This window comes from Eumetopias jubatus, unplaced genomic scaffold (genome assembly GCF_037043125.1).
Source record: "Eumetopias jubatus isolate StellerSeaLion01/CBP00866 unplaced genomic scaffold, mEumJub1_p1.0 scaffold_8, whole genome shotgun sequence".
NCBI lineage: Eukaryota > Metazoa > Chordata > Mammalia > Carnivora > Otariidae > Eumetopias > Eumetopias jubatus.
In genome coordinates this window covers 136,939,448-136,959,804 of record NW_028274814.1, presented here as the reverse complement: position 1 = coordinate 136,959,804, position 20,357 = coordinate 136,939,448, and the positions used below count along the sequence as shown (strand labels likewise).

The 20,357-nt window shown below is 47.8% G+C and overlaps 1 protein-coding gene across 1 annotated transcript in view; it reads left to right on the top strand.

Moving 5' to 3' along the window:
• The window catches only part of EFCAB6 (EF-hand calcium binding domain 6), a 204,428-nt gene that overhangs the window by 15,745 nt on the left and 168,326 nt on the right, over positions 1-20,357 (top strand). Inside the window, exon 4 of the mRNA XM_028115294.2 lies at positions 5,649-5,715. Coding sequence (XP_027971095.2) covers positions 5,649-5,715 — 67 coding nt within the window. The remainder of the gene's footprint in view (positions 1-5,648; positions 5,716-20,357) is intronic.

Below are 20,357 nucleotides of genomic sequence, written 5' to 3'. Positions count from 1 at the left end.
TCATGTCAACAGATATATATGGAAGAGGAGTAGGTAGAGCTTGTCCGTATAGAATTTAATGAAGTTAATCCTCAGTCAAAAGGTTATTTAGAGAAGACTCTAACCTCTATGCAGGCTATATTTCAGAATAAAAGAAATAATACTGTATTGAAAATGGAAACATAACAAATTAAAACCAGGTTAACGTATTTTATATGCAGTGTATTGCAGATTTGGAAATAATAAATTTTAATTTTGAAGTAAGGATATTAAGATTCAAAATTAAATTTGTTCATTTTTATTTTATTTTTAATGTCTTTCATTGGAAAGTGATCATGTTTTAGTAGCTAGAAATGAAATTTTTTTTTAAAGATGTATTTATTTATTTTAGAGAGAGTGAGAGAGAGCACACACACATGAACGGGAAGGGTAGAGAGAGAGAGAGATTCTCAAACAGACTCCACACTGAGCAGGGAGCCTGATGTGGGGCTCCATCTGAGGACCCTGAGATCACGACCTGAGCTAAAACCAGGAGTCGGATGCTCAACTGACCACCACCCAGGCACCCCAGAAATGAAATATTTTTTAAAGAGATTTTTGTATGAACTCCTTTGTATCTTATAACTCTAGGGTATGCATGGGGCTCATTTGCTTTATGAGCTGAAAGAGTGTTAAGACTATGAACTCTTATGTGTCTCTTAGCTGGAAAGTTCTTTGATTCTAGCGTCTGATTTAGGAAAGACCATTTTAGTAAAAAATTATTCACACAGATTATCTGACTCTAAATGGATAAACCTCATTTTCTCAGGAATTGTGCGAATAGTTATAAGAGTTAAATTTGATCCTGAAAAATTACCAGATTTTGGTATGATAGCTTTCATGACTGAGTCTGTCATGGACGCAGCGTAGGTGTAAGAATTCGTGCAGCAGAGGGGAGGGGGAGCAGGGACTTGTTCAGCGAGTGCAAGTTTCAGTTTTATAAGACGAGAAAGTTTCGGAGATGTGTTGCACAACAGTGTGAATATACTTAACACTACTGAACTGCACACTTAAAAATGATTAAAATGGTAAATTTTATGCTATCTGGGGTGGGTTTTTGTTTTTTTGTGGTTTTTTTTTGGTTTTGTTTTTTAAACACAATTAGAAAAAAAAAGGGGGTGCCTGGGTGTCTCAGTCATTAAGCATCTGCCTTCGGCTCAGGTCATGGTCCCAGGGTCCTGGGATCAAGCCCCATATCGGGCTCCTTGCTCCGCGGGAAGCCTGCTTCTCCTTCTCCCACTCCCCCTGCTTGTGTTCCCTCTCTCGCTGTGTCTCTCTCTGTCAAATAAATAAATAAAATATTTTAAAAAGAAAAAAAAAGAATCAGTGCAGCAGTTCCAACAAGAATGACAAAGTATTATCCCCTCGATGGTCCGATAGTCAGGGACTTCTTTGTGCTCTCTTTAGTTAATGCTTCCTAAGTGGTGGGCTGAGATAATCTCCAGGTTTATTTGAAAGAATGACTGGTTGTTTTATAAACTGTATATTCATGGCTCTTAACTTAAAACAATCCCATTTGTGATAAGGTTGTTGGGTGGACAATAACCTAACTTGAATATTCTTTGTTGAAAAAGCTAAACTAGAAAAACTGAAAGCAGGGGCTTTTTTGTCTTTTGTTTTTGTTTCTTTAGTTGTGAAACATCAGTCTAATAGTTAATTTGAGATGAAGAGGATCACAAGTTACTTCCTTAAATATAAAAGGCTAAATTTTTTTTTTTAAATATTTGATTTATTTATTTGACAGAGAGAGACACAGCGAGAGAGGGAACACACACAGGGGGAGTGGAAGAGGGAGAAGCAGGTCCCCTGCTGAGCAGGGAACCCAACGTGGGGCTCCATCCCAGGACCCTGGGATCACCACCCGAGCCAAAGGCAGATGCTTAATGACTGAGCCACCCAGGCACCCCTAGAAGGCTAAATATTTTAACTAAATTTGAAAGATTCAGCTCATCACTGACTTAACTCTTGGGGCTGGATCTTCTTTACTGCTGGAGACAATGCATTGTAGTGAGCGGACACTGCTCCTTTGGGTAATATGATAGGCTATATCCACGAACAGCACTTCCACTGGAAACAACTAAAATGACTGATAAAACATGAAATGTATACATACATTTTTCTTCACTAGTGAGCTGGCAAGAAAGTAAGTACTCCCCTAGAGGCCAACACGAAATGGAGATGCAATCAGGAGAAGTGAGCATTCCATCAAGCCAGCTTTTGCCTTGAGAGTATTGGCTAAATCCTGGTGAATTTGTGTTTCAGTTTGGTTGGCTATTTGGAATGAAGGGGACAGGGGACAAAACCTAGAGGGCCTACCCAAGGTGGAGGAACCTAATAGAAGACCAGTATATATAAAGCTGGGACACCTAAACCCTCGTGTGAGGATAGGTTACAAATATAAACCTGCATCCCAGAAAGGCGCAAGGAAATCTACTTATTTCCCTATGCTGCTGGGTGAATAGAGGACAAAATTGTAATTATAGGTCAGTATTTATGCAAGTCTGCCTGATATAATACTACTTGTGTAGCAAAAAGAAAAAAAAAAGATTGGAAGAAGTACAGAACAGAACTTCTGGTAGTGAAAGATATGATAATTGTGGATAGAAAATTCAGTGGTTGGGTGGGAAAAGTGGATGAAATGCAGCTGAAAGGAGCATCAGTGGAGTGGAAAACAGATCCAAAGCTGTTATCCAGAAAGCCACACAGAAAGACAAAGAGAGAGGAAATATGGAGGACAGGTATAAGAGACATGGAGGGGAGAGAGAAGGCCTAGGAAGTTCCTTGTTGGGTTTTCAGGTAGGGAGAAGCATAGGGAAGAGCCAATATTCGAAGGGATCTTAAGCCGGATGAACGAACAGAAACACCTACATAGGCGTGTCACCGTGAGACCGCAGAGCATTGGCATCGGCATCACAGAGCAGTAAAGGCAGTGAGGGGAGGGGCGCCTGGGTGGCTCAGTCCTCTAAGCGGCTGCCTTCGGCTCAGGTCATGATCCTGGGGTCTTGGGATCGAGCCCCACATCCAGCTCCCTGCTCAGTGGAGAGCCTGTTTCTCCCTCTCCATCTGCCTGCCACTCTGCCTACTTGTGCTCTCTCTCTCTCTGTCAAATAAATAAATAAAATCTTTAAAAAAAAAAAAAGGCAGTGAGGGGACGCACTGGGTTGACTGAGGCCGATGTCCCAGGTGTGAGACAGCGGGCTGGGCTCTCCCACACACTGGGAATGAAGTATTTGCCAGCCTAGAATTGGGAAGACTGAGATCTCTTTCTGTGGGAACGCGGGGACCCTCTTCCTCTTCTTTTCCATAGTAGAGGCTCGAGCACTGAGGTCAGGCTGTGGGCACAGGGAGGAACATGTGGCACCTTTGCCTGCCGTGTTCAAGGTCACCCTTCAGCCAGAGCCTCTCTTTCTTCATCCTGCAAAGCATGCCTCTTACTTGTATCTGTGCGTGAGTACTTTAGGTGGAAGGAAAACGCTCCTGGATGGACAGTTGGAGGTGATGCGGGCAACAAGAGGGCAGGAAGTGTGGCGTTAGATCCAAGCCCGTCTGCTGACCTCAGGAAGCACTAAGGACTAGGAATAATGACGACTTCGGGAATTTAAAAATAGGATAGGATTAAAATACACGACAGTAGCAATATATATGCTGAGAGGAGGGACTGGGATGGAATGTTCTAGATTGTTACTTTGTCCAGAAGGTAAGATTAAAAATTCTGATTAACTTTAGACTTTGAAAAATACGCAGGTTATAATTTCCAGAGCAACTATCACAAGATTAAAAATGGAGTGACTGATTCCCAAACTTACAGAGGCAAACAAATGGAATCATAAAAACAGGACTGACCAAAAAGAAGGCAAGAAGCCGCAGAATAGGCAGAACAAATAGAAATCCCAAATAAATCGGTAATTATAATAAATGTTCCACTTAAAAGGCAGAGATTGTCTGATTAGATAGGAGATAGTAAAATCTGCCGAGAGAAAAACCTAAACATAAGTTTATAGAAAGGTTAAAAGTGGAAGGATTTAAAGACATACCATTCCAATGAATACTCATCTCAAGAAAGCTGGTGTCGCTCGGTTGCTATCGGATAATAAGCTGTGTCTCCTGAAGGAGACACTGAGATGGAGTCGGGGGAGCAGCTGTGAAGGGAAGGGGACCTGAGTGGCCTTGGGCAGAGGCGCTGCCCTGGGGCTGGGGAGGGGAGGGAGGCTGAGATTGGGAGCCAGGGCACCGGGCTCTGGACCCATGCTGCTCTGTCTCTTCATCTGATGGCGGGTACACAGGCATTTGTCTGATTTCTGTTCTTTAAATCTTAAACATATGTTAAAAATAGCGTCTTGCGTCTGTTCAATACATAATTAAAACATAAGAAATATTACATTTAATATAGAATGATAAGGCTGGATTCCTGGTGAGTTTCCACCTCAAACTTGGGCACTTAACCTTCTGAGCCTCAGTTTCCTCCTATGTAAAATGAAGTTCATTTCTGCTTAAAATGCTCGGATGGCTTCCCCTTACTGCAGTATGAAGTCCAGATTCCTTATCCTGACCACAGCACCACAGGGCTGGCGTCCACTTCCATCTCTGAACTCACCCCTGTCCTCTGCCCTGCTGGGCGGGTTCTGGTCTCCCTGGCCAACTGACAGTGGCAATGCTGGGACGTGCGGAGCCCCAGCCCCCCTCGGCTTCGTGCTGCTGTGTGCCCCCTTTGCTTTGTCCAGAGAGCTTTTTCCTTCCAGTGGATTGCTCCTGGCTCCTCAGCCTGTGGGTCTCTACCAGCTTGTTCTAGAGAGGGGCTCTGAAGCAGTGTGTGGAAATATGGATAACACAAAATAAAAAAAATAGTTAAAAAAGGCAGATGGAGCCAGGGGTGCCTGGGTGGCTCAGTTGGTTAAACGTCCAACTCTTGATTTTGGCTTAGGTCATGATCTCAGGGTCGTGAGATTGAGCCCCACCTAGGGCTCTGTGCTCAGGATGGGGTCAGCTTGAGAGATTTTCTCTCCCTTTCCCTCTGCTCCCCCTGACCCCCGTTCGTGTTCTCTCTCTCTCTCTCAAATAAATATATAAATAGAATCTAAAAAAAAAAAAAGTAGATGGAGCCAAGGGGATGGTACACACATCCACCATGAGGTCTTTTACGGAGTTGCTGAGAGTGCCCCCGGAGTGGACTGGGGACCCCTCAGAGGTCAGAACGAAGTGCAGAGGGGCTGGGGGTGAGGGTGAGTGGCACCTCCACTTGGCCACATGTGACCTTTGTCTCCCTGCCTCCTTGTCTGTGACCCGGGGCAACAATGGCCCCTGACCCACACAGTTGTCGTGAGGATTAAATCAGATGGGGCTCGCCACAGGAAGTGCTCATTAAGTGTCAGCTGTAATTACTCGGTTCCCACGCTGCCCTGGGAGGAGGAAGAAATGTTGTATTTCATTTTATGGACGAGGAAACGGAGGCACGGAGAAGCTAAGGACCTGGCCCAAGTCCACGCTGCCGGCAGACGGCGGTGCCTAAGAAATACCTTGCGTTAGAAAACATATAATTTAGAAATCCTTATCATTTTGATCTCTGCATGTCCTACGTAAACATCTATTGGGTTAAAACATTTTAACGAAAAGTTTTTATTTTTCTTTTTAAGAGGAGGAGAGAAAGAAATGAGTTGCAGTCGGACAGTAAAAGAACTTGAGACCCAAATAGGAGAAAAGGTAATAGAGATCTTTTAAAATTCTCCCCGCTCCCCCCAGTGTCAGAAGTGATTATTAGCAGAGGTAGATGAAGCAGAATGAGCCACATCTTGTCGTCTGTGCTCTCCCGTCAAAGCCGGCTGACGAATAGATCCTATAACAAGCCCATGTGAAAGCTTGTATTCAGACGACTCGCACTGCCTCGCCTGGCGTCTCTTTGGATGAATGACACCAACAGAAGTCCTGGAATATTAATGGCTTTTGTATTAACTTTAGATCCCTAGTAGTAGGGCTGCCCTTTCTGGTTTTGTCTAAGACTGAAGCAAAGGATCTCTTTAGAAGGAGAAAACTTCTGCTTTTCAGCAGTAAGTGCCAATCGAGAGCAGCATGGTAAAAATAACCGGGAAAACTCAGAGTGATGTACATTTAAGTATTGAGTAATTTAGCCACAGAAGCTACTACATGTGTCTAGAAGAGGAGCGCATAGCCTTGTCCCTCTTTGCTGATTATGGTTAGACATCATCACCCATAGCTAGGGAGGGGGGAGATACTCGTGGCTTTCGGGGGTTGGAATCAGACCCCTTTTAAAAATGCATTTGAGCCTGTCAGTTAACGAGCAGTCTGAGAATCATGATTCAATTTACTCGATTCAATATGTTGGTTTGAAATGTGACAAATTTTCTTTCCTTTTTGAACTCTTCCGAGATTTTCATACATTTCAAAATAAAAAATAGCCAGAAATCCACAAAATGTTTGTCTATATTTCCCTGGCTGACGCCATTAACACCAGAAAATTCGTCTTAATGTGATACTTTTTTAGCATTATATATTCCTAAAAATCTGGTTTCACTGTATGTTAGTAAGAACCCTGGTGTAATTTGCTTCTTCTATTGTGGTTCATGTGTTATACTGTTAAGAAATATGTAATGTGATTGATATTATTTAGGGTACATCTTTAATTTGTCTCTTCCCAAACTGTGTTAATCATGAAATACTCCTGGGAAATTCAGCCGTTTATGACAATCATCGTATCCACATAAACACCATCATGGATCAATAATGCAGCATTTCAGTGAGTGTGGTTGGGTTTGTAATTGTCCCGTTAGGCTGGGATTGTAAATTACCAACAGGAAGGCTACCATGAGGAAAGCCACAAGGGAACCCCACCACTGCGCGTCCCTTCATCTAACTCCTCTTTCCTCCCAGCCCCCTCCCTCTCATCCTATCCATGGGGGAAGCCCTCCCGCTGGTTAGGGGGGAGTTAATCGCTGGGCTTACACAGTGCAGCTTTCACGCAACTTCTGGGGAAAAGGCTGAGGAGGGGTGACTGAGGAAGCCCTGGATCCCGGGGCGGCTGTGGGGTTCTGTGCCATGCATTCTGGCGAGCGTCGCCTACGGCCCCGGTTCTACCTGGGACCCCCACACTGGGCAGGCAGGTGGAGGAGCACAAGACTGACCTTGGGACTGCTAAAAAACAAACTCGGCTGAGTAAATGTGAAGACCTAATTGGCTTTATTAAGCAATTCATGAATTGAGCAGCATCCCGAGAAGTGGAGGGGAGGTGCAAGGAGCTGCACAAAGAGGAAGGATTTTATAGGGAGGGAGGCGGGGCAAGAAGTTGTTAGCAGAAGGAAAGAAAGGAGTTTCAAGCCAGGTCACCTCCCCTCAGTGGGGGGAGGGAGGAAGGACAAAGGGTCTTATTAGGTGGATTACCTCATCTTCCTTTGGGGGGGAATAGAGAGGGCCCACGTGACGAGATGACCTCATCGGTGCTGACCAGCAAATTCCAGATTGGTTGGATTAAAATTCCACTCCCGGGGAAGCTGAAACTTCGATTAAGTCTTGGTTTGCCATGCTGCAGACAAGTGACTCTCCTGAGAGCCTGTAGCTTTCTTTTTAATGGGACCAGGTCAGATCTGGGTTTCCATCTTGGAGCTTTGCCCTTCACCAGCGTGGTGGCCTTGACAAGTCCTTGTCACTGGGTTTCTTCATCCATTAGTGGGGATAATAACACCCATCTGGAAGTATAACCGAACTCAAGGGGTTCGCTGCTTGGGGTGCATCAAATTGAACACAACCTTTGTTGAAAGCAAAGAACTTGGTGTTACCTGTTACAAGTAAGGAGACAGGGAGATAGCTGGCTACTCACTGTCTCCCTGAAGGGTTCCTACAGGAAGCTTTTATTCTGTGTATTGAGGTCAGAGGCAGGGAGCTTGCTTAGGCACTTTTGGCTCAATTGCACATGCCTAGTGTGTCAACATGCTAGTGCATACATCAGATGTTCAAAAAAAAAAATGGCGGAAAACTCTGCCCACGGGATGGGATCTTAGTGTTATAATGAGCTAAAGGTAACTTCAGGACCACTCAGGGGGGCATCCCCGTAGGTCCTCAGCTCCAGTCCAGTTCAAACTGGCTCACTTTATGTCAGGGCTGTCAGGCAAGACATACCTAGCAAGGGGCTCTCGGGTGAAACACCTAGTTGGGTGTCTCCTTGGATGGAACGTTGTTGGTTCTGCAAACAAAACACATTCCTTCCCTGCTTCTGTCCCTTCCTTTCCCCACTTCTGTTGATAGCTTTTAGCCCTCTGATTTGAGTAACTTCCTATTTTCCTCCTACTTAACAGAAGTGCTGTCCTGTGGCTTAATAATATGCAGTACGAGGCACCTGGAACAGCTGGGCAATGCCAGCAATCACTAGAATGATTATTACTGCAGCTTCCTTTGAAGGATCGGTAGGAACACCAGTGAATCTCATCCCTTCCCACCCACTCCCAAAATAAATAGAACAAATCAAATATACTCACCTGTTTGCTATGTGTAGTAGCGTATTTCCAGTTAAGACTCTTGTCCTGCAAATAGTCCACGCGCGAGTGTTGGAGACTGGGACAGATACCTGGGGGCTATTAAAGGAAGGCTCTCTTTAGACGTATGTTGTCCTTGCTGGGTGATCTATACAGTTTGGGAGTGGAAGGATGCTCATTATTTTGTTTTAAATATAAGTCCACATGGTTTGCTAGAGCCAAGAATGCATGCAAATGTCTCTGAATTTTGGGAGCCAGACGTTGCTAAATGTATGTGTGGTCTAGCCTTCCTAAACCAACAAATACTTAACAGTTGGCACCCCAAACCTACCAAACCCCAGTGCTCGTGCTTCCTTTTTTTTTTTTTTAAAGATTTTATTTATTTATTTGAGAGAGAGTTTGAGAGAGAGAGAGCACATGAGAGGGGATAGGGTCAGAGGGAGAAGCAGACTCCCTGCCGAGCAGGGAGCCCGAGGCAGGACTCGATCCCGGGACTCCAGGATCATGACCTGAGCCGAAGGCAGTCGCCTAACCAACTGAGCCACCCAGGCGCCCAGTGCTCGTGCTTCCTAATCGTTTTCCTCTGCAGGGAGCTTGATCCGATGGCTGATTCCTTGGCCTTTCCCTTCCTCACGTGCACTTAGACCCTCCAACGTAGGTTCACATCCCCGCTCATTATCCAGCTGAACCCTTGGGCTCTCTGAGCCTAGTTTTCTCTGTCAGTCATGGGGTGGCGGCCAGCCTGGATGGTCTCCAGGTCCCGTCTCTCCCAGCGTGTGGTGATTGTGATCCATGGCTTCACATGAAGAGGTTGCTGTCAGACCCTGTGGGGCTCTGTGAGCCCAGGTCGTCCTCGAGGCGTCTTCCTCTGGCTCCAGCTGGTCCCGGTCCCTAGTTGGCTCTGCACTGGGTCCCACTCATAGGCACTCTGAGTCCCGGGCTTGCCTTACTTAGGCTCACCCTCTTGGCCCTTGCTTTTCACTTGGTCACAGATACGTGCTTTCCTTTGCTTCTCTTCCGTGCCATGACTTGGCATCTGCCTGACAGGTCCTTGAGCTCTCCAGTCTTCACCTTCTCTGCTCTCACAGTCTCCTAGGGAAGCAGAGGCATGTAGTGGGAATCAGGCACACCTGCCTGAAATCCAGCCCCTGCAGCTCCTCCAGGGGGCCTTAGACAGATGTCTCAGTATTCTGGCTTTCCTCATCTCTAAAGTGGAGACAACAACCAATCAGGGTAGTTACAAGAATGAATGAGAATAATAGACACAAAGCCCGTGGCTTACAATAGACGTTCAGTAAATGTTAGTCCCTTCCTCCATCTATTAGTGAGTGAAGCCCATTGTCAGTCACTACTGAAACCCCTCCAGTGGTAGGCTTTACCTGCCACCAGGTGGCACCACCTACGCCATGGAGGTGTTTGGTTGCTCTGCCCCAAGAGAAATAGAAACCCCCCAGCTGAGCTCACTGAGACAGGATAGCACTTCTCATCTCACCTGAGAAGTCAGGAGGGAGTGCAGATGCAGGATCAGCTAACTCATGTCTCCTCTGGTCACCAGGATATTGCCACCATTCAGGTTTGACATGCAGGTATTGTGATATCAAGTTTTTTTCCAGATGCTCTTTCTTCCAATATGACTCCATAAGCACGGGGAGACTTTTCTCCTGACTCACAGCCAAGAAAAATGTCCCACAACCAAATCAATCATTGGCAATGGCATTGGTCACCGTGAGCAGCCTGAACCAACCCTGATTACTTCCTGGTGTGATGGCTTGGCTCCCTCCAGGGCCACCAGAGGGTAGATATCTAAACAAAATGGAAAATGGAGGGTTTTATTAGAAGAAGGGAGTAGGGGGTGAGTGGATTTGCAGAAGGCGGCCACCAGCATCTGCTTCGGTCTCCCACTGAAAGGATACCCCTGGCCTTAATCCTGTGGACACTGTAATTTTTTGGATTTTGTCAGCTCTATAAATAATAGCCCTGACTGAGCACTTACTAGGAGCTGCTCTAAGTGTTTTACTGTGTTAAATGATTAATTTCCAGGAGAACCCCTCAAGGCGGGTGCCATCCTTATGCCACGTTGATATGGAGGAACCTAGAACAGAGGGTGAGCATTTTGACCAAGGGCACACAGCTGGCAGGCGGAGAGGCTGCAATCCCTGCCTTGGCAGGTTGGCTCCCGAGTCCTTGCCCTCAGCCAGTGCCACCCTGTCTCCCGGAAGGTACTGATGCTCCCCTTGCATTTAGCAAATGTGACTCTGTTACGCCTGCAGGTGGACCCCGTCCATCACAGAGAAGCCACACCTCCACCGTACGCATGAGTGGACTTTTTGCTTGGACCACAGTCGTCTTTGCATCCATGTAGCATCGACTTGAAATGGGCATTTGGGAGTTTTCCTCCTCTTCCTTGCTCTGACAGCCTGCCCTCTCACACTCCTTCCCACATCCTCGGGCTTTTATGCTCCCTCCCTGTCCAGCAGGTCCCCAGCTTCCTCCCGCAGCAGGGGCTGGGGCCTAAGACTTGGGTTCTTCACGGTCTTCAGGTGGAGAATCTGCCAGGAAAAAAAGGCCCAAAACAAAGTTCCCACACGTTGCTGGGCTCACCAAGCTTTGGTCTTGGTACTCGGTTTGTCTTTTGTCAACTCCCCATGCGAGGGTAAGGTGGAAGTGCTAGAAAAGCTCATCTTGCTCCTTGAGGTGGGGTGAACGCTCATTGTGAGCCATGCGCAGGGAATTACCGAGAGGCAGGAAGCTCTTACTGACCCCCGAAAGAGAGCAGCGTACTTGTAGGACAGCCATGACCCTTCCCCGCCACCCCTACATACAAAAGAACTGTTCTTAACTGAAGACAAGAATCCAAGAATGTAAAATTCAGTTAAAGACATAAAAAAAAAAAGAAAGAAAAAATAGACACATCCAGAGCCCCAGGCTGTTTGCTCTCGTACCACGTCACTGCCCCAATCAGGGGTGCTTTTTTAAGCCTGGGCGCCATGATGTCAGAACATCTGGTCCACCCAGTCAGCCGTGACTAGTGTGTCTGTTGGACACCAAGTAATCTGACACAAGTTTTTATGGGATTACCCTGGTGCCTTGGAGTTGTATAGATGCAGCATTAGTCATTTCAGAAGCAATTAGTAAATAATGAGAGGTACTAAGCTGCTCATGTGGTCTGTAATATCTTCGCACAGAAGAGAGACAAGTGATGGCTTAGGTTCATTTTCTTAAATAGGTGGATTTTCCTAAAAAAGAAATTAAAAAAATTACTGCTTGAGAAATAAAGAAATAGTCATTAGAATCGCAACCATTTCATAAACGTACCTTAACATTCTAACACCACATTAGCATGAACGAATGTACTGGAATGCAGTCTGTTTGCCTAATAAAAAGACTGTGTCAAACTCAAAATGAGGCCATTTACTAAAACATACAAGCTTTTGGTTAATTTATAATATTTTCCTAATCCCACTTTTATCAGCTCTACTTTGGTGCACTTGGTATTAATGGCCTATTATAGCAGGTATTTGAACACATCTCCTCTTTCATCTGAAGAAAATATTAGCATATCGTAGAGCTGTTGGGACAGATTGTATCTGAGCCACTTTTTCCTCCTTGCAGAAAAGCCTATCAATCATAACTGAATATAGTGATTAATAATGTCACAGCTCTTATTCGCGTGTCTGTGTGCAACTAAATGAAGAGGAGTGCTTGCATTTTGATCTAGAGAATTTCACATAACAAAATAATCAGTTGCCATTTTAGAAAAAAATTATATTGAAAATGCTTCTACCCCAGGCCCTATTTTTGGTTGTTCTATTATTAATTTACTAAAGGCTTCATCAGGAAGCTAAAGCAAACTCTCAGTTATATCAGAATTTGTATCATTTCAGACTGTTTATCTTCTTCTTTTTTAAAATCTTGCACGTTCAGTAGTTCGGTCAAGATCGTAGGGGAGGCTGGCTGGAGCACTTGGGCTTCCCCAGCTGGGTGTGCATTGAGCGCCAGCCCTCACCGCGTGCGTGCCCCTGAGCAAGCCAGTCCCTTTGGGGCCTGTTTCCTTGGTTGTGAAATGGGGAGAGAATAGTGCAAGGTTTTTCCAATCTTGTTGAGATTCTTGGTGACAGTCAATATAAAACGATCTTACCAGAGTGCCGGGGCATAGAAGTTACTCAAAAAAGCAGGAGTTGGAGTTTGCATTTGGAGGAGAGAAGACATGAGTTGTCCCATGGACGGGGAAATGATAGTTTGCGGTCACCTCTGGCTTAAGGCCACAGAGTGGGCCATGTGCTGAAGGCCTCCACGCTTACATCTCCATCTGGGCTCCAGACTCACCACTGTCCTCCTTGCCGTCCCTGGGTGGCAGCTTTCTTCACTTGGTCACCCCAGCATTGGAGTGAATGGTTCCACCATTGTCATGGAGTCAGTCGTTCATGCAGAACCTAGGATTAGCCTTAATTCCTGTGTTTCCTTACTGGCCCTACTCCAGCATCCAGTCCATCAGCAAGTCCCGTCTGCTGCATCCCATGTGCCGTTTCCGGGACCCATCCATCTCTTCAATCCCCACTGCCACCGTCATCCCCACCCTGTGCTTTGTCAGGAACCCCTGGTCTGCTTTTCCTGTTCCTGCTTGTGCCCCATACAATCTCTATTCCACATGACACCCGGAGTTATCTGTTCAAAACTTAAGTCAGATCTCATCAGACTCCCCTGGTTAAGATGCCCCGTGGCTTTCGGTGGCCCGTTGAGTAAACATCAGACACACATCCTGGCTTATGGTGCTCAGCATGGAGATTTTTTTTCTGACTAACCTATCTAAAATTCCGTATTTTCCCCGACACTTTGAATGTTCTGAGATTTTTGTTTGTTTACTTGTTTATCACTAGGATATATGTTCCCTGGGAGCAGGTGCCTTCTCTGTCTTACTTGCTGTTATGATTTTAGTGCCTTGAGCAGATCCTGGCACTTGATATGACCTCAGGAAATGTTTACTGAATGAATAAATGGTTCTGTAGGAAAAGTTGACCATAATTGGAGTAGCCAGGAAACACTGCATGGGACAGGTGAGACCGGCACTTGAGTTGGGCCGTGGATGGGGTTTCAGTGTGGTGAGGACAGAGTAGGGGATGAGATGTGGGGTAGGTGTCAGGTTTGCACTCTGACACAAGAAGAGAATGTGGAGGTAGGGGCCAGGGAGATGTGGCCAGGGCAGTGGGGAGACAAGCTCTGACACCGTCCTGTGGAGAGTTCTGTTTCTCAAAGCAGGATGAGACAGAACATTTTTGGAAGGGAGGATGGAGAAAAAGATGGAATTATTTGAAGGTCAGGTGTGAACCCTAAAGCATGGGGCTGGGGTGGTGGCGGTGGTGATTCAGTGCCAATTTCCCATGAGGAAGGGGCTACTTTGGAGATGGCCCTCGGTGGTCTCATGGACACAGTGGCTGGGACGACAGCTAGACTAGGCCGTGGAAGTCACTCAGCAGCAGGAGCGGCCTACGTTCCTCAAGCACCTCAAGTGTTTCGGGGGTACCATGGGGTTCCTGGGAGGGGGTGCATGTAGCCTGTCCTGTGCGTGATCTGGGGTCAGGGTAACAGGGGCCCCAGAGTTCCTCCTGCGGTGCCTGGGACAGAGCTCCCATCCTATGAGTGTGGGCTGGATTAGAAAGAAAGGAGGTACAGGAAATGCTGCTTCTAGATTTGGCACATGTTAAAAGCCCTCCGTGTTTAGACATAGGGTTTATTTTCATAGCTGGGTCAGAAGTTCAATGGCAGGTAAAATTTCTTATTAGAAGCCTTTATATGTTGTAGGTAAGCCTTTTGAAAATGGAAATTGAATGTGGGAGAAGGTTGACATGGCCTCTGGCGTATATGACAGCAAGTTGCCCTCTTCACCTTGGCTACAGGGAAACCCAGAGCCAGAGTTTTCAGATTTTTGCTCCCTTGTAGCAACTCTGACTTTTAGGTTGCTTTATCTAGCTCTTTCTTTAGCTCCTTTTTCTCTGTTCCCATGGATCTCATTTAGATGTCTTTTTGTGTAAGCTTGTTCAATTTTTGGTAAAGGCAGGATTTGCATGCATTCAATAACGACATGCATCGTCCTGGGCCCGTGGGGGCAGTGGGGGGAGGAACGCCAGAACAGTGAGAGGAAGCGTCAGCCCCGGGCACAGAGGCAAAGCCTTTGTTAAAGGTGAGCAATGCCCGGCCACCACTCCTCCCACATGTCCCCAAATTGAAAGTTTGTGTTTATGGGGTTCTGAATGTAGTCTAATTTTTTCCTATCTGGTTTGGCTCATCTCTACCAGCTGGTAAATAGGAAATGTTCACGGTAGGAAGCCAATACTCTGCAGAGTGTAAACAGATGGAATCGATATAAAGTGACAAGCTAGACTGTGCTATGGAGAATACAGAGCCAAAAGTAAGAACATAACAGTCAAGCTACTTACTTCGTTCCAGTTCATTTAGTCCTGAATAGCGCTTCATATCTGCACAGCTGTGTTGTTCTTTTTTTCCCTCTTTCTTTCTTCTGGGTTGATAATGACAATTTCAAAGAAAAACTTTAATTAAAGATTTTATACGAAATAGCCAAAAGTAGAATAATAAGGAAAATGAGCATTGATGTGTTTATTGTTAAGAAAAAAATCCTTTTTCGTGGTTTCATTTAAAAAAATTTACTCCTTAAATTTAAAATGAATGTAGTCGTGGTGACAGAAAGGTGCCAGACTGACAGCCGTGGATGCTGAACCCTTCCATTTTGCTGCAGAGCCAAGACATAGAGGCTGCTAGAAGCCCCCTCCCCTTGGGGTTCAGTCCCCAGGCGGGTGGGTAGGATGCCGTTCTCACCCCCTTCTGCTAGAAACTGGGCGAGGAAGGCTGGTTCTCGGGGAGGAACTGAACAGAAAACAGCTTCACAGGAGCCAGTAAGATACCACTGTGGACAGTCGAAGTTAATTTACTGCGCGGGTTGCACTCTGGCGTGAAGAAGCTTGGCCTTCCTCCGGGAAGGGCCACATCGGAGCCGGGCCTAGAGAAGGATTATTTGCAGCCTGACTGAGAATTCTGGCCTTCTGGGAGGAAACATTAGGCCTTTTCTCACCTCCTTTAACGTCTGGGTGGTCATATTTATTTGGGTTCACAGCTTTCCTTCCTGGAGCTCAAAGTGCTATAAAAAGAATTTTAAACAAAGAACTATAGAGTACTAATAACAGCCACTGTTAGCGGCTTATTGAACCATCTGAACTCAGTGGGATACAAATATGAAGCAGTTTGATTTTCTCTTCTCACGGTTCTCAAGCAGGCGCTAGCAAATCTGCCTTTTCATCCCTTAAGGGTTTCTTAGGCAGATCTCATGGCTTTCTGGTCACACTAGCATAGGCCAATCCAGTTTTAAACCTTGAGCTCAAATCCAGCCCAGCTGGCCATCTCCTCCCCTTCTTCCTACGCAAGGGGCACGTGACCTGCTTACTCGCTGGCCCTTCTTTACCTCTCCCCCCGGTTATAGTTGGGGTCTATGATGAGGGCTGAGGAAAGGGAGTATGCCTTTCTTTTCCTTCACTGGTGTCCTGGTGTCCTCTGTGGGCAGCATGTTAGGCTGCTCTCTTATAGGGCACATGGGGGATTATTAGAACTGTGCTTTGGGGGCCTCTGAACTATATGGTTCCCTGATGAGGAGGGTCGTCTCTGGCATAACCTCCTCAACTCTACTCTTGGTGGTTCACTGCACATCCTCAGGCTGCGTGGGTCCCCTCACCTGAGGAGCAGCCCCCGGGAATGGTACAATTCAAGCCTTCTGCCTTTCTTGGTCTCCACTTAACCCATTGAAAATTTATACATGCCATCCGTGCCAACAGTAGGCATACACTCTGCGCTCATCTGCCCCTCCCACTCTGCTCTGCTGCCTCTGTCCAGGTCTCAGTTCCTTTCCCCAGGAAGGTGTACAGATCACTGAGTCCACTGGGAAATGAGATGCCTATGTGCCTCTTCTTGCAGGTTCCTGCCCTATCTGTACAAGGATTTCCTTGGCCTACTAAAGCTTCTTCCCCATGAATACTACATCCATCCATCCATCCATTCATCCATCCACCCATCTATCTATCATCCATCCATCTGTTTATCCATCTATCCATCTATCCATCCATCCATCCATTTATTCATACATATATACATTCATCCTTTCAATAAATATTCATTAATCCAGGCCCTATTCTTGGTTCTGGACTCCTGCCTACTGAAGACCTTACATCTTCTCAAGGCTCCTATTAACTTGGGCTGGGCAGGGGGGCAGTGAAGGGGTTGGAGGAGTTGGCTGGGGTAGGGAGGGAGTAGTGGTACTCAGTATTTCTTGACTTGGGTGTGTAGTTACTTGGTTATTTGGAACTCTGTTCTCAGCCTTTGGTCCCAGTCTACAGTTCCCACCATGCTACCGTTTATGATATTACACATGAGGTGCTTGCACACCTGAGCTCATTTCCTCGCAACCATATGCTGACACAGTGTTCTTATTCATTCCCATTTTACAGATGAGGAAACTGAAGTTTAGTGGTCAGGTTACTGTTCCAAGGTTACCTGAAAAATAGTACAGAGTTGGGATTCGAAGTCTCACCTCAGAGCCAGTGTCTGGTCTTGCACTACACTGTCCGAAGGTCCCTTGTGGGGAGGGAGGGAGGCAATGGTTGAAGCGCTGGCGTTGTGGTGGGGGTGGGCAGCTGCTGCAGCCCAGAGCACTTTATGTGGTTCTCAGTGTGGCTCACCATCATGCCTGGGGGAGGTTTCTCTTCCCCCATCTCTCTGCCTTACTCTTTAAGGTCAGATGTTCTCTGCTTCTTGTAATAGCTCTTAAGAGTCTGCCCTCCATAAGTTCATCTAAATCTTTTTTTGAATGTTTTAATTTTGCTCCTCTTGCCGTTTTTCCCTCCACTTCCTCATTTCACTTCATTCCTATGTGAAATAGGGCTTCATTTCTTTTCCGGAAACGTTAGGTGAATGAGTCCTGGCTTATGTAGCCACACTGCAGAACTTAAAGCTTTCCAGCCTGCTTTTCCCCAGCCCTGCTGTCCAGATGGGAGAATCTAGGCTTTTTAGTCTGTCCTCACTGTGGTTCCCTTCCCTAGATGCTTGGGTCACCGCCCATCATCCCCCTTGTGCTTGGGCATCTCCCCAGCCTGGGACTCGAGTGACACGGAGAGGATCACATACCGCCCTGCTCTGCAGGTCCGTGGTACTGCAAGGGGGGGCTGGGTGCAGTGGGGGCCCGGGAGGGGAGGGGGGCGGGGGCCCGGGTACAGGGGAGACTACTAGCTAGCATTAGCTAGGCAGGGGGTGGAGAGCCAGCGCTGTGGCGGCCAGCACCCAGCCTGGCGTGGGGCTCAGAGAGCGTGGGAAGCAGCTCCTGGCTGGGCCTGGGTTGGGGGGCGGAGCGGGGGGAGGGAGGGTGTTGGGACTGAGTCTAGCACAGGGGACGGGGGGGGGGGGGGGGGGGGGGAGACGGGGGGGGGGGGGAGGAGGGGACTGTAGCAGCTTCTTCAGAGCCTCAGGCCTCTTTCCTGGCTCTCAAGTCTTTAATTTAAAGTTGTAAGTAGCTATTGTTTTGGTTTTCTTTTAAATCCTCAGGGCTTCCCCTGTGTTTGTGCATAGAAAGCTCCCCAACACTTACCACCACCTCCGACGGAAGTGGGAGTGCACGGGGCAGAGTGGAACAGGGGCTGTGAACTTGTTCTGTGAAGGTAGCAAGCATTGCTACCTTTCCGGGCCAGACCTTCTGCCCAACTGCCCCAGTCGGCCACTGTTTGTGGGGGCAGCAGCCACTGCCCCAGTCGGCCACTGTTTGTGGGGGCAGCAGCCACTGCCCCAGTCGGCCACTGTTTGTGGGGGCAGCAGCCACTGCCCCAGTCGGCCACTGTTTGTGGGGGCAGCAGCCAGAGGCACATGCCAACGAGTGGGCGCGTCTGGGCACCAGTACCGTTTACTCCTGGACACTGAAGTTTGAAATTCACCTTTCACATGTCACCAAATACCTTTCTTTTGATTTTTTTTGACCACTAAACAATGTAAAAACCATTTCCAGCTCAAAGGTGTACAAAAAGAGTCTGCAGCATGGAATGCGGCACAGGGGGTCAGGCCCCCAGCGACAAGGCAGGCTAGGCGCGCCCCCCCTCTCAGGCCCACCTGCGGCAGTACGGAGAGCAAGAGCACACTTTCTTTCCGGGGCAGTGTGCTGGGTTTGGAGGGAGCAAGTGAAAGGCAGTGGCTCCTCTCCTTTTGCTAACTGTGCCTCAGTTTTTCCCTCTCTCCCTGGGCTTGGCCCTCTGGAGTACTCCTCCCTCCCACAAAGCAGTGGGGCTTGAGGGCTGGAGTCCTGGAGAGCAGCGGCCAGATAGGGAGCTGGGGACCGGGTTCAGGCTGGAACACACCCAGCTGACAAGATCAGTTTGGCCTTCAGCAGCGGGATGGAAGTGTAACTAGGAAAGCCAGAGGGAGGGCATGGGCTCCTGCCCCAAAGGGACAGTGTCAGGACCAGAGAAGGGGACGGGGCAGCACACACAGCATGCTGACCCACTCTGCAGGTACTTCTGAGCATCCAGCTCTCTCCAGGTGCTGTTCTAAGCCCTGAGGACAAAGCAGCCAACAAAACCAAGTCCTCTTCCGTGGAGTTTACATTTCAGTGGAGGAAGGAAGACAATCAACAGATACAGAAAGAAATATGAAGGGGTCCAGGCGTAGATGAACACTAAGAGAAAGAGGAAGTGCGGGGTCAGAGGATGAACGCAGGCTTTTGTGCGGGCCACCGAGGAAGGCTTGTAGGAGCAGGTGGAGTGTGACAGACCTGAATGAAGGCCAGGAGGGAGCTGTCGGGAGGAGCAGATCAGATGTGCGGAAGTCTTGGAGGATGAGCCTGCGCGGTACGGGTGAGAGAGAACCAGGAGGCCTGGCAGCTGGAGCAGAGACAGCAGGGGACAGTGGGAGGGTAGGGTGGAGAGGTAGTGACGGTTGGAACAAGTAGGGCTTCGCAGGCCTGGTGAGGACTTTCCAGCGTGTGTGAGAGAGCCTGCTGTGCTTGTGAATTTGAGTAGTTCCTTGTGGCTGGAGCCCAGGGACTGTGGGAGGGGGCGAGATTGTGGGATTTGGAGCTGGCGTGGGGGCTAAGCAGGAGGCTCAGAGACAGTGCCTCTTAATACAGACATGTCCCACTTATACCAAAATGGCACACGTCTCGCTGGCCTAGAAAGGAGCTAGATGCTGCCCACGCCATCCTGTTTTTCTGTCTTTACCTTTTCCTTTCCCACCTCCCCTCCCTTCCCCAGGGAGCAGGGCAATGGGGTGGGGCACGGACACGGTCACTCTCATGACCCCAGCCACTTGGTTCCTTTATGCTTTTCTGTTCTCTCCTGTCATGGATGGGATAAGTCTTATATACTGTGGCCCTAACTTTCCTGCCTTCGATAAGCCCCACCATCTGCAGCTCAGTTCAGATCTTGCCAAACTTCAGTCTGACAAATGATAAGAAACTTGGAGACATACCTCTGGTGGGAGTGAGTTCTGTGCCAGACTCGCTGCCTCCTGGCTTTCCACGCTGGAGACCCATATGGGCTGCTTCGGGGGTTTAAAAAAGCGCATCGCCTCATGTCCTCCGTTTTACCAGAAGAGGTGAATCGAGATTTGGCAGCACACGAGGTGCTGCGGGTCCTGTGCAGCCGCGGAGCAAGGGTTCTCGGTGGCTGCGGCTCCGCTCTCTTAGACAAAGCCACTGGGCTGTGGGCGGCTCCCCGGGAGCCAGCCTTGCAGCAGGTGCATGCCCTGCCCCCTCCTCCTCGCTGGCCATTCCTGGTTTGGGAGATTGAGATGGTTTCAGCCAGTGTTCCCCGGTTGTTAGAAGAG